The 13956-nt window shown below is 40.2% G+C and overlaps 1 protein-coding gene across 5 annotated transcripts; it reads right to left on the bottom strand.

The window, feature by feature from the left end:
• Position 1: 1 nt before the first annotated feature.
• LOC102687136 (PML nuclear body scaffold) lies at positions 2-13682 on the bottom strand. Of its 5 annotated transcripts, none has more exons than XM_015343660.2 (11): positions 13624-13682; positions 12719-12814; positions 11226-11717; positions 10005-10588; positions 9536-9573; positions 9073-9298; positions 8926-8987; positions 8309-8444; positions 3930-7916; positions 2167-2999; positions 2-1191 (listed from the first exon to the last, which is right to left on the bottom strand). In XM_015343660.2, exons 3-9 carry the CDS (start codon positions 11711-11713, stop codon positions 7150-7152), a joined length of 2301 nt encoding a protein of 766 aa, XP_015199146.2. In that variant the 5' UTR covers positions 11714-11717; positions 12719-12814; positions 13624-13682; the 3' UTR covers positions 2-1191; positions 2167-2999; positions 3930-7149. The 5 variants fall into 5 exon arrangements, with proteins under 5 accessions (XP_015199146.2, XP_069046847.1, XP_069046848.1 ...); XM_069190746.1 differs by lacking the exon at positions 13624-13682 and having other exon boundaries at positions 2167-2213; positions 2878-2999; positions 12719-12904; XM_069190747.1 differs by lacking the exon at positions 13624-13682 and having other exon boundaries at positions 2167-3034; positions 12719-12904.
• Between the last annotated feature and the right edge of the window lie 274 nt (positions 13683-13956).

Below are 13956 nucleotides of genomic sequence, written 5' to 3'. Positions count from 1 at the left end.
CTTTGTTCTCTCCTCTCTTTATTAGTAATAAAAAAAATCGGACAATATTAAGGTAGTTCTATTAGGTCAGGTCTTCAGATAGCATGGCTCTATAGAACTGATGTTCTGTACCAATGACCTACTGAATACACTGTAAGCAAATAAACCCCTTTTGGTCATAAAGCCTTTCTTTCTGGCCCCATTAGCTCAGTTTGCTCACACAGTATTCCTAAGACTGCCAGACAGAGAGAACTGAACAGAAACAATAAGTCAAAGAATTATAAAGAATATCAAAACTCCAAGTTTAAGAAAACATGTATAAATGACCTTTAAATACTTCACCTACTAGTTTTCTGTCTACAGATTTATAATTAAACTTAAACTTGAAAATGACCTCTCAGCTAGACTGGAATATTGTTGCTTTGCAATGAAAATGATAAAAAAACGGGCTTCTAAAAAATGTCAAAGTTTATATTTTAAATTTCTTGAGTGTTGCTCCAGCTTGTACCTTTCCAGGGAAAAACTGTTTTAATTTTTAACCTACTCCCTAGAACATATTTTAGTGTTACATAAGCCTTGGTTACAGTCATTCAGTAATGCTCCTTTAGAGGCTCAGAGGTAGTCCCATGTGCACTCAGCCTCTGAGCTGCTGTCTCGGACACGTGTTTCTCCTCTGAGGATACATGCAAAGACTGGCCACTATACAAATGAGAGAAGTCAGGGCATCTACTCTTTTGTGGGGTTCATATGACTGAAGAGCTTTCCAAACCAGAAGGTCCTGTAAGAGCTCTGTGCTTGACAGCTTTTCTTAAGATTCATCTTCTCCAGAGTGCTGATCTTGAATGCAGAATGCAGGAGTGACCTTCGCTAAGGGATGTGTATCCAAGAAACAAGAAATGACAGGCTCAAATTCTTCCCTCGGACCAATACTTGGGAGGGACCTGGGGAGACTGGGGCAGCTGAGGCACCGGGCATTGTGGTCAATAAGGACCAGCTAGCCTGAAGAGTGAAGGAAGCTGGGAAAGTCAGTCAGGGTCTCCCCAATGGTCTCGGACTCCACTGGTTTGGAGCACCACAGCAATGTTCTTGTCCGCGTGGTCCGCCCGCGTGTGGGCGAAGCTTATTCTGTGACTGACTGGAAAAGCAGGCTGCGGGTGTGAGGGGCCGCCTCTTTACGAACTGCGGTCAGCTGGGCAAGGTCACATGAGGCATCTGTATGGGAGACAGGCAGACCACCGATCAGTTCTTTTGTTTTTGCTAACTGGTTTTGGTGTAGAAGCCAAAGGATACTTTTTTTAAAGACACTTTCCACTTTTGTCACTGTTCATGTTTTTATCCACTGAATATGACCATGCCAAAATGCAACCGACGGAACAGCTCACAATGGAACACCTCAGAAAGGAGTTGCTCACAGGTACATCTGGGATAAAAGGTTAATGGCCCAGGTCTCAACAACACCGCTCGCTGAGAACAGGGCATTATAGAAATCTCTCTTACTTTTGCAACAGACAGAATACATCAAAGTAAAATAGGTTTCTTAGATATCACCAGCTCTCAATGGTGTGCTGCTTGACCTGCTACACACAAATCTAGCTACTGAGTGTTGTTGACTTAACTGTTTTGTGGAATGAACATCACATTTTGTAAACCCAAGCCCTAACCTATAAGAGCAGATTTATCATAATATGGTCAGACAGTCAATATACATACACTGTATATCCACATATATGGAAACAAAATCAACTCTAAATATTTGTAGTTATAATACAATTATATTTTATTTATATGTATTATATTATAATTTATTAATCTATTTATTGTCTGGTTAATTATTTCAAATTGTTTTTTGACAGACTGGGAACACTTCATTGAAGTGTGAACACAAATTTCATTTAAGTAGCTTTAGGAAGATGCTTAAAGACCTAAAGGACAGAGGCAGCAGTCTCAGACTGACTATTGATCTAAGGCATAATGACACCCTGTTTACACTTCACAAAGACATGAATAATCCCTGATAATGTAGAAATCAGGTTGACAGATAATGACAGTGCCAAACAATGTTCACAAGAGCCAAGTCACGGCTAAACACCTTTCACCTTTTTTGTGAAACAGGAAACAAATTTAAAAAAAATATTTCACTTTAGATCCTTTCCAACACAAAGACCTGCAGTTCATTCAGGATCTTACCCTGGAGGTTTCATCTTCAGGTTTGCCACTAGATCGTAGAAACTCATCTGTAAATGCATCCGTAAAAAGGGATTATAATACAGATCATTTACAAAGAAAGAATATTAGAAGAAAGAGGTGTCTGGTATTAAATCTGATAGCCTCTACTGTCCCAGTGGACCAATGAACTATAAGTGAAACTTTAAGATTCATCTAGTTTTTCAGTACAAATATTATTCCCCTGGGTTGTATTCAGGGTGGTGTTTGAACTCCTACCAAGTTTAGGAAGAAATTATAAAGGAGTCTCTCAATCTTTTCCTGGTCTTGGACCTTTTGCTTTTACTAAATACCCTTTAAAAAAAGCACCCTTTAAAGAAGTAAAAATTGAGGAGACTACACGGGCCTTTAGTCATGATCCAGACTGGACCCGAAGGGATAACTTGCATACAAGAGAACTAAGACACGGGAGCTGTGTTCTTCAGACCAAAATGTTATTCAGCTACATGAAACACAGTTACATCAAACATGTGCATAAAAACAAAGTGGGCAACTCCAAAAGCTCATTACTATGTAAGTGAGGCTAAAGTATGAAAGCACGATCCCCTATTTCCATCACTGCTGCTTCCATATGCAGTTCCATCTGTTTCTTCATCAGCATTTGAAAGCCTTGCTGAGAACTCAGCTCCTAGTGGATGTTATTGAGCGCTTTATCCCTCCCCAGCAGTTTCTTACACCTTTCAGCGTAAAAGTCCCTCTGCTGTTCGGCCTCGGCCTTGTTGCTATTACGGTACGAACATCTTCTGGCCACTTGTGCTCCAGATCTGTGCTTTCATTGCAAATGTGCGCTGAGCAGGCTGGGTAGAAGAGACAAAGACTAGTCTGATTTTCCCTGCAAAACGAGACTCTAGATTACAGAGGTTTATATGCATAATGGCTGATGCCCATTGAAATATGTCACATATTATGGAATTTGCTCCATAATGTTTACTAAATATACTACATATAGGTTATATATAGGTTAATAATTTCATAAAACTTTGATGAAAAGGGAATTGCTTATAATATAAATAACTAACCACTGGTATTTATGTGATAGTATTACACTTAAATTATACTTTTTTTTACAAGGACAAAAGCGAGATATGCCATACTTCATTACAAGTTATCTATTGTTACTCTCTGAGAAAATTTAATTGTACACAAAATTCTTGAGAAACGTAGGAATGATCTGTGGATATAGTGCTGGCATTAAAATTACTCAAAAATAACATGCTAACATGAAAAATGTTTTTTTACAGCACTCTAAAATTCAAGTCACTTGTAAAGAATCTAAAATACTTTTATCATTTCTTCATACATTATCCAAAACTACAAATTACTACAGAGTATCACAGAGAGCAGGAGCCTAACCCTGCTGACACAGGGCACTACACAATATACTGTAACACCCTGCATGACTGCCAACTTCATCACTTCTCTTTTATTCCTAAACTTAAGTTTGAATGATAAAAAAGCCACTTCTTAGTCATTTTAGGTCAAAAGAGAATGAATGTTAATTATTTTGCTTTCACCAAGATTAATGTCACACACATCAGACCAAATATCTGTTAAAACGTACCACAATTTTGAACCTTAACCTAAAACTGCTGCCCCACGTAGAAAACAAATATTTGTAAGACGGTGTTATTCCTTTTTTGAATTCAGAACAAACACAGTGTGAAACTCTAACTATAAAAATGAACAATTTAAGAGGAAAGTAACTTAACAAATACAAATAAACTCACCGCGTTTGTGCTCCTTAAGAATGCGAAGGTCCAGACGCGCAACTTTCCTCCCCGTGATCAAGAAAATGCTTCCAACCCTGGAGGAACACTACTACTAATAAAATACAAAGCACCTTACATATAATTTGCCAGGAACCAGTTTCAACTATTTCACAAGTTGTTTAAGGCCTTCGATGAGCATTACTACCTAATTCTAAAAAAATGCAATTTGTTTATTCAGCACCAAGGCAATAAACGCATGCATGTCATCACAGAAGATTGCCATGTGTACATGTATAAGGCTTAAGACACAGCCGCAGTGACTTTGGTAAAGAACGTCACAGGACTGTGTACAGTTATAAGGCCTTGAATTCTGTTAGCTTTTTGGAACACACCATTGTAAATGACCACATAAGTCAGCTCTGCGACAGCCATAAGCAAAATAATCTGACTAACAAAAGAGCAAATTTTTTTTCAAGTGTGAATTTTTTTAACTGGTTGCCATGTGCATTAAGGCACACGTGCTTTGATGGAGGTAAAGTAGATCACAATAATTTGCAGTACATTGCACATAAGAATTTTAAAAACATGAAGATATTTCCATACAAATCGATACAGCTGTAATCATATTATGGAATTTGCTCTGTAATGTTTACTCAATATACAGTATACTGTATATGTACCGCAACAACTATATGTAAACAATTAAATGGTGTATTTATAAAAAACAAATACTGTATAACAAAGTTGCTTTATGTATATTACAACTTCAAAATCCATATTGTTTAAAGGTGTGACCCCCTATCTGATTGAATACTCAGTAAAAGGTCATTTCCTTGTGCTAAAGTCTGTAATGTCATATCTCTGTTCCCTCGACGAGTTTCTTTAGATGTTTCAAACAAGACTTGATAACTTTTTTTTTTATCACACAACACTGAGTAGGGAGACTTTTTAAAACCATGGTTCCCATATTACAACTCTTTTCCATTTTTTCATATTTCTCTCTTTTCTGAAAGTACATTTATGTTCAAGTCGTGTAAAAGACAGTAAAAGCCACAGTCACTTTCCCATTCAGTCCACGGTCTTCTTGATGAGTCCTTCGTCATTCTGCACAGGGGTCTCTGCTGTCAAGAACTGTCTCGCCAAAGGTAGTGGGAAAGTCAGTTTGACCTTCAGGTACAACTTCAAATACAGTACACATATGAGACTATCTCTACATAACAAAAAGACAACTCCACTACCTTCTTTCGTGCTGTGATGCCAGTTAACTGTTAACCATAACTATACAACACTAAAAAGAGTTAGTATAGTTAGTATTTAATACTTGAATACTAATAATAGTATTATAATAATAATGCATTTCACAGTTGAAATCTCTTGCTAATTCAAATAATTCACAAACTTAAAAGTACTTTTACCATACCTCATTAAAGATAGCAAATGAGAAAAGACTACTATGCCAAATTTTCTTCATATTGCAATTTTCCTCAGGTAATACTGTACATCCGACTATTTCTTGAGGGATCATGGAACAACAGTCTCTACAACATGGTTCTTTAAAATACTTATTAAAACATACAGTACCTCTTTCTTACCTTTACTTATCATTTCATGATAAGGAAATATAATTTTTTCACATGTTTGTATAGCACACTTTTTACTTTCACCTCCATGAGTACTGCATCTTTGAATCATCTGGACACCGATGTGCAAATGTCATGCGTCAACCTTGAACTTCAAACAACACTGAATATCAGGATTGTTCTAAATCTATACTGAGAATCAAAAGAAATGTTTCATTTTACTTATGCATGTTATTATAATAATAAATTGTTACGATTATTTGATGTATTCATGACAGGCAGCGAATAAGACTGTTGCAATCAAGCACCGAATAGCCACATTAGGGACAGAGCTGATCGAGGACAGGTGGTAAAGTGATCCAACCTGCTGAAGGTCACGTCTGATGGGTCAAGAAAGAAAAATGCAAAAGGGACAAATATAACTCGGTGATCAAGAGAACAAAGACGTTGTACCGTTGGTATTCTGGAGGCTGGGCAAAGTCGGCACACTGACTGATTTCTAACCTGGAAAGACATTACAAATACTCTCCATTAACTGTAAGCTCATGATCAGGGAGAACTCGGGCCACAGAACCTAGACAAGACTCACACATTATCATGGTTCATCTTGGGGACCGTCCTTGCACTGGCAGGCCCACGGCCTCATAAAGTTCAGGTTACAACTACCTGCTCATCAGACGTGAGGAGGCAGCTCAACAATCACAGTCCTCGAGACAGGCAACCACGCTGGGGCCCACTGCTCACTGACCGATGTTCATCACTGGAGCAGAACGGACTGGTATGAGCAGGTAGACACATCAGCAGGGAAACCAATAGGAAGAAGCATCCAGTCACTAAAGCACTCCACTGGCAGTGATTCGTGTCATTTTCTGTGGGCTTACATCCTCACATTACAATTTCAGAGGACATCGCACCTACTAGTGCAGCTCAGCTTTTTTGTGAGTTGCGAGGGTGACAGCAATGTCATGGAGGACCTACTGAGCATACTGAACATTTCTGGGATTGTGGGACTTGATCATGTGTGGCGTGATGAACATTCACATGCTTGTCCAGTCCGTAAAAGCAGAAAGGGGAAGAATCATGCAAAACAACATCTGCTCCATGCGACAATGCATGTGTCACAGCTTATACTCCTTGTACAGCTTATACTGCCTGTACGTCAACCCTGCTGATGATTAATCTCCATACTGAATTCACCTACAGTATGTCATCTTCAATAAAATATCAGTGTATCTGCTACACTAGTGGACTTGATATTGGCATTCATGCTGTGAATTCTTTTTGCAGTTATAAGTGCTGAGTTTCTTTTGATTCTCAGTATATTGTCTACATTTTCGGTTTCTTAAGTTGATACCTTTGTATTGGCTAGATTGCTTTAGCCCCTTCTACAGTTCCAGCTTTTGAAATCAATTGCTGTACCTATATTTCAAAGGCAGAGCTAGGGTTCCTTTTTATCCAACTATAATGGATGGATCACTAATGTACTTATGTGTATAAACAATGAATGATATTTACAAAATCAGAAAAAAAAATGCATTTCTGTTGCATTTCAGGTTTTGGTTGCATGACTTCTCAAACAACATCTCTCGAACATATGACTTTCTTGTGAAATACATAAATTCCACTTCCTGCTTGTTTCCCTAACAGGAACAAAATCTTCACTCTTCCATGTTGCTGAAGAAGGTTTTCAACCTTTTAATCGTGCCTGCAAACATGGTCAGCCCTAACTCTTTTCTCCAGGGCAGGAGAAAGATGTTTAGTCCATTTTTGGGGTCCTGTTGGTAAGCTTTTCTCAGCATATCGAAGCTCACCTCCCCCTTAGCTAGCTTTTGAGCAGCAGGTTTAGTAAGTGCCTTCTCAGCAATAAGGGGCTGTAAGGAGTCGTAGGTCTCCACCTGCAGAAGAGAGAAGGAGTGACTGCGTGTTTGCTCTGGTGTGGGGATCATGGCGTTGTAGAGCCTTTGCAAAACTAAGGCATCTTCAAGAGCATTGTGTGCAAGGTAGGACTCCATGAGGATACACTTGACCAGGTTCTGCAGGGAGAAGTTCCTGATTTCGACATTCTTCAGTATATCTTTGGCCAGGGGAAGTGTGTCCAGGAACCCTGAGACCGAATTCTCCAATTCATCCCTGAGGCCTACTTTTTTAAGGACGCGAATCAAAATGGGACAGTCGAACCTCCAGATGTTGTGGCCTACAAGCAAGGGTTCGCTCAGACAGCGAAGGAAGTTGAGGAAGGCAGTCAAGGCCTCTCCAATGGAGGTAGTTTCCACTGGCTCTGAGTGCAGAAGCAGCACTCCATCCTCCATCGTCAGCCCGTTGACAGCTGATGCTCCCTGTGTGATTGGCTGGACTGGAAGGATGTAAGTGTTAAAGGTCAACTCGCCACAAACAGCAGAGAGCTGGATAATGTTGGAAGAGAGATCTGGAAGACAATCAAAGGTGGAATTATATATTTGTAAACTCAGATCTCATCAGCATGTATAGGTTAGCATACAGTATGCATCAGCCTTATCGTAATGTATAAATCTGAATTAAATACACATATTTAAGATACATAAAATGATCAGGCAAAAAAGCATTGTAATACTAACACTGATTTATGTGACATTTCCTAACAAAGACATTTTTCCAAAAGCTGCATTACTAAAGAAAATTTGTGGACAAATAAAAAAAAAGGTTTTTAAAACTAGAAGGATTGTATACGTGTGAAATAAAAACATTGTTCTTTACATGTAGGCAAAAAATGGAGTGGAAAGAACAAGAATAAAAAAAGATTGAGAAGAAATTCAAATTTCTGAATGTGACAATAAATACCCAATCCTGTGGTCTCCAAATCAAAGAACACGATAGTGCCTGTTGCCCAGTCTTGTGTGGCAACTTTAGATTGGATCTCGCTGCTGATTTGCAACTGGGATACAATTTGGTTGTTATGATTCCGGCCACCTGCACCCTATAAACACAGCCAGAAGATAAATTAATTTACAAGTTTCTTGAGACACCCCAACTTTTTCTAGCTTATTCCATCTTTAGGCCCTCACTACAAAACATGCTTATCCTACAAAAGTGTGTTGTTGCATTTTCTACTGCCATTGTCATCTACCATTCTGAACAGACAACTGCTTTGGAACAGGTGCAGGTAATGCTTATTTAGCAGCCAATAGAGAGATTTGATTTTTGTATTCAAACAGTTAGTTCCATTAAGTATTAAGTACCAGAAGTGAAAGAAAAGCCAAAAGGCCACACTCTTTAGGATTGGAAATGACCATTCCTACTTTAACTTTATTTGAAAGTCTATCTTCAAAGTCTTTTCCGTAGGGAATGTGAAACCCATAATAAGACAGGCAATTTATCGAGGTTGCAACAACTGATATTACATTGGGAGCTGAAATTATTTCTGAAATGAATATTGATGACTCCGTGATTGTCCTTACTGATGGAGATTCATCTTCAGATTCACTGGAAGATATTACCCACGAATCTGTTTGTGAAGTACCTGTAAAAATATGCAAAGTTGCAGATCAAAATGCTGCAATGCAGAATATTTTGTGACGGTATCCAGAAATTAAGGCTCATCCTACCCATTGACTCTATTTCCTGCACAGGAGACTGTGAGGTGGACCGTGGGCTGTCAGTTCCTGGGTATGACCCCATGCTGGCCTCAGACTGGTAGAGATCTGGCGAGGTGTGGCGTTTGGGCTGGGGTTGCAGATCATGGTACGAGTCAGATTGGTTCCTGTGCTTGTCAATCCACTCTGTTTCCTGGTCATCCTCCCTTGCTCTTTTCACACTGACAACCCCAGAAGCCTGCATTCACAATACAAAAACACATGGCAGGATTGACATAATAAATTATGCAAACTGTGTTAAAAGTGCCCAGCCCAATTTTTTTTACCAAAGGAGTTGTCTCTAATAATTTTGGTGCTGCATGTGTTACCTTGATATTGCTTTTGACAAGAAACAAACAGAGCAGAGCAGAACTATGAATATTTTTCCCTTACCAAATTTAAAAAAGTCTTTCCTTACCAAATTTGATTATCTTACCTCAGAAGACAGTGCCATTTCTCTTCTTTCAACACTGTCTACAGAAAAATAGAACACAGCTGGGTTGAATGTCAGGTGGTCAAACAACACAACAAAAACTACAAACACAACAAGTTACTTAATTTTCAGAAGTTTTCAAAAGACAACCATGGTCAGTCCAACGGGGGCTTGGATACTCGAAGGGGCCACTTGGAAGCAGTTAAACAAGCTCCCAGCACAATGTGGGCTGTTAGACACCAATGCAAGCCCCTAGCAACAGTCAGCATAGTTTGAGAACATCCAGCCTACAGAAGCAAGAAACAAGTTGGAAGCATTTAGCGCACGACCCATTCAGGTTCCACTTCAAAAACCTTTGTTTTGTTTCCAGCTGCTTCCCTGCAAAATGTGGAAAACGAGTGGAAAGACAAGCAAGGTCACGTGGAGCAGGCAGGTTTAACGACAAGGGAGGCACAGCACTTAATTTACTCACTTTTCCAAACTGCCAGGCTGCCGACGCAGGCGCGAGATTCCACATGGGATTTGGTGAAGGTGACTTTCAAGGCCTGCGGCTTGACGTGTACCCTGTCCTCTCGCTGGAGCTCCTGCAGGGAGGATCTCACCATCCCCTGCATCTCCAAAACGTCTTTGTCGGCGCCGTAGCACTCGATTTTCTCGATCAGGTCACAGGCAGCATCTACCCTCTTGAGGACATTCTCCGTCTTGCAGAGCTGGCCCTTGATCTCGGCGTCCTTGTTCGCATACATGCCCTCCAGCTCGCCCAGGAGTGCATCCCCCTTCTCCGTGACTACCTGCACCGTCTCCCTCACCGCCTCTTTGATCGCGTCCTCTAGCTCTGCTTTGTGGGCCCGGTTCGAGTCCCGCAGAGTCCACAGTTCCTGGCAGGCTTTGGCGAAGGCCTCCTGCTTCTCCAACAGGGCAGCAGACATTTTTTTGAGATCCTGTTTCTGCAGCTGCACCTCTTCTTTCATGTCGCAGTGCTCATGGGCTGGAGGCTTGTGCTCCAGGATGGTGCAGGTGCAGCACACAGACTTGGAACACGTCCTGCAGAAGATGCTGTGGGAATTGAGAAGGTGCAGACAGGGTGAGAGAGCAAGGAACCATTTTCACATGTATCTGGCGATGTGGGAGTTATTTGCCGTATCAAGCTTATTTTCACACCTCTCAAAAGGCTTTTCCTTGGCATATTAATAGAGAACAGGTCTGATAACACATGGTTCTTTAAAAACAGATATTCAGGCAGTAATATACTGTACTGTAGTTCATTCACACAGATAAGAAAATCAGAAACGTGCCCTCTTACTGAAAATCAAATTAACATGAATTAAAACTGGGATTTTGGTCAAATTACCTTGAATTTGTGGAAAACAAGTTTCAAGTAGGAAATAATTTAACAGTGATGTTAATAAAATAAACCTACAATACAGACAAAACCTGTATCCTGTAAATCTTCAAGTTAAAGGAAACCAGATCACCACTCACAAACTTCTGTTATCCAACCCTTACTCCAAAAGATACAGGGTTCTAGTTTACAGTTACAATTGTTACGCATCAAGTGTAATATCTGACTGATTAGAAACACGATAGTGGACTGCTTCTTATGAACATCTTTAGAACCAAACTCAAGAGGTCTAAAATTGGAACACCAAGGCACAACGCTGTATTCCAGTCCAAAAGTCGGAGCGGATCTAACCTAATCATCTGCTTCTCGTGGCTGGGACAGTAAGGGAGCCTCTTCTTGCGGGTGGCTTCCAGGAAGTCTGGGAAGTCCATCCTCCTCAGGTTCTCCACGCTGTCCACTGGGTGTCCTTCCTTCTCTGTGAAGATCTGATGGGCATCAAAACAGCTCTGGCACAGCATTTTCTCACACTCGAAGCACAGGAAGCTTGCCCCAGCTCTGCACCTAGAGCATGGAAGCACGCTGGCTTGGACAATCTGTCTGTAGGTATCAACCCTGGCCTTCAGCTCCGAGAAGAGCACATTGTTCTTCACCTTGGGGAGTTCTGTGGCTTTCTGGCAGGTAGGGCAGGTGACAGAATCAGACTTCTCAGACCTTGTTAGACACTCCTCGCAAAAGGTGTGAAGACAGGACAACAGCTTGGGAGAGGAGATGTTCCTGGTACAGATTCCACACAGCAGGAACTGTTCTCCATGTAATAGGGTGCCTGCCTGATTAGCCATTGTCCTGTTAAAAGATGGAGAATCCAGAAATAACCCAGTTGCATCAGAGTGTATTAGGGAAGGCACAAGAACACTTTTCCAATTCCGTTCGAAAATGTGTGTTGGATTTGCAAGCAGGAAAAGCAACGTTGTTCCGACATCACAGTTCGACCGATTCAGTTTGTACTTAACATTTTTTTCAGTATCTACACTGTGTTGCTTCCTGATGTTGACTTAACTTTATAGATATAAAAATTGGAACTGCCCATTATATTTGTCATGCATGTGCCCGGTTTGAAACCACCTGTTGTTTAAGACCTGATTTTTTGGCAACGTCTGCTGTATGGCACAGAGAAAGAGGCCCTGCAGTCAGGATTCTCTGACGTGCCCCTTGTTACAGCACTTCATCTGTTTGACATGTGAGCGCTGGACAGGAGAGAAAGATTGCCAGAGCAGTGCAACACTCACTGACATCACACCAGGTCTGAAGGTATCCTATATGCTGCAGAAAACTGTCTTCCTAAAAGCTGAGAAAACCTTGGCCAACTGTAACATCCACCCTACCCATGCAGTGCTGAGTCAAAAGTGCCTATTTCCATTTGTGAATATGGCATACATTCCATATCTATTCAGTGTTGCTAACTGATATTCAATGCTCTTTCAAAATTATTTTGCCACAATTCATGTTGTGGAATCAACACTTTATACCTTATCAATGAGGAATATTTGGTAAAATGATGTGGACAAAACACTCACTTGGCATTGGGTAGATCTCAAATTAAGGACATATCAATGCAAAGTTAATTTTCCTCTATGGAAATTCAAAGGCAGCTCCATCTAAGGTCCGTGAACACCAAATTTCACTTTTAAAGTACTGTTTTGCAGACCTGGTTTTGTTTGTACTACAGAGAACGTTCAAAATTCATATAATACACAGGTTTGCATATGAACAACTTTAGCATAGGCTGCACCAGGTTAACTAGTATAGTATTTAAAATTGGAAAAAGTGTAGAAAAAAATACCTACTGGATAAAATCGGTGGGTTAAGATGTCCACTGTGGTCTCTTCACCTCCATATTCCAGTTGCTGCGGAGTGACATCACCGTAGCAGGCGTCTATAAGCTTTTTCAAAATAAGAGCCAATTCTTTGTATAAAAAATACATACCGGATTTACCTCCCTCTATTACAGAATATCACGGTTCGTATCACTGCTTAGCAGTACGACATACCACTTTTACAATGAAAGAAAAACGAGAACAAAGAAAAATAACCGTTAATCTCTACACAACAAGACCAAAATCTAACCCAGAGGTACAGTATGGACAAAAACAAGCAAGATCCTGAACTGCTTTTTATACTAATCTTGCCTTTGTGACCACTCAAGTCTCACACTTCGGCTGTATTTAAAATTTAATTGAAGAGTACAGTATATTTGACAGTTTTATTATTTTACAGATATCAAAACGATATAAATTTATAAGAATGGTAAATGAATCAATAATTATCGATCGTTCAGATTATGCTTGTTAAAAACCCCGATTGCCTTCAGCCACATTACTGCCGGGTGCTACCTTGTGTTTGTTACAAAGCTTTTATGCGTTTTTCTGTGCATTAATAGTATATCAGCTGTATTGACCGTTTCAGGATTTATGGTGGTGGTGAAAGACCACACCCTGGAAAGGGTTAAAAGCTGCGCAGGAAAACGAAAACGGAGGTGGCGAAGCAGAAATGGAAATGAACAGCCTGTACCGCTAACCTCCCTTTCACTTCTAGTCTGACGAAAGGGTACTGTGCATGAAATTAAATGCAATCGGACGATGAGATGTGCCAAACATACTGTAAGCCATATATAAACCTGATTGCAGCTGTGATTAAAAGAACAATACTTCAGAATGTATTGTGTTGTATGAATTATTGTTTTCAAACATACAGTACGCACGGATCCTTATTCTCCAAACAAGTCTCATTTTCCAGCGGAGAAACGGGGTTCCTTCCTCGATGTCTATAATTTTGCCTGTTAACACCCCCTACTGGCCATTATTATGAAACGATTTGCTTAGCTTAGCAGATCTAAAGCAAAATTTTGAAATCTAATTTGAAATATTTAAGATTAAGATCACTTTATTAGCCATATACAATTTCTTGCATTAGGAATTTGCCTTTTTGCATAACCCAGCTTGCTCTCCTTGAGACACAGCACACAGAAGGAGAGAGAGGCTTGGACTCAGAGCGCAGGGTCAGCCATTTATACAGCGCCCCTGGA

This window comes from Lepisosteus oculatus, chromosome 5 (assembly GCF_040954835.1).
Source record: "Lepisosteus oculatus isolate fLepOcu1 chromosome 5, fLepOcu1.hap2, whole genome shotgun sequence".
Taxonomy (NCBI): domain Eukaryota; kingdom Metazoa; phylum Chordata; class Actinopteri; order Semionotiformes; family Lepisosteidae; genus Lepisosteus; species Lepisosteus oculatus.
Note: the sequence above shows the minus strand (reverse complement) of the source record. Positions and strands in the feature narration are given on the sequence as shown.

Excerpts from the sequence above, each read along its gene's own strand:
- LOC102687136 (XM_015343660.2), bottom strand. The coding sequence starts at position 11,713 with ATGGCTAATCAGGCAGGCACCCTATTACATGGAGAACAGTTCCTGCTG. Across the intron at positions 9,299-9,535 it reads AAATGGCACTGTCTTCTGAG|GCTTCTGGGGTTGTCAGTGT; the intron begins GTAAGATAATCA and ends TTGTGAATGCAG. Across the intron at positions 8,988-9,072 it reads GCAGGAAATAGAGTCAATGG|GTACTTCACAAACAGATTCG; the intron begins GTAGGATGAGCC and ends ATATTTTTACAG.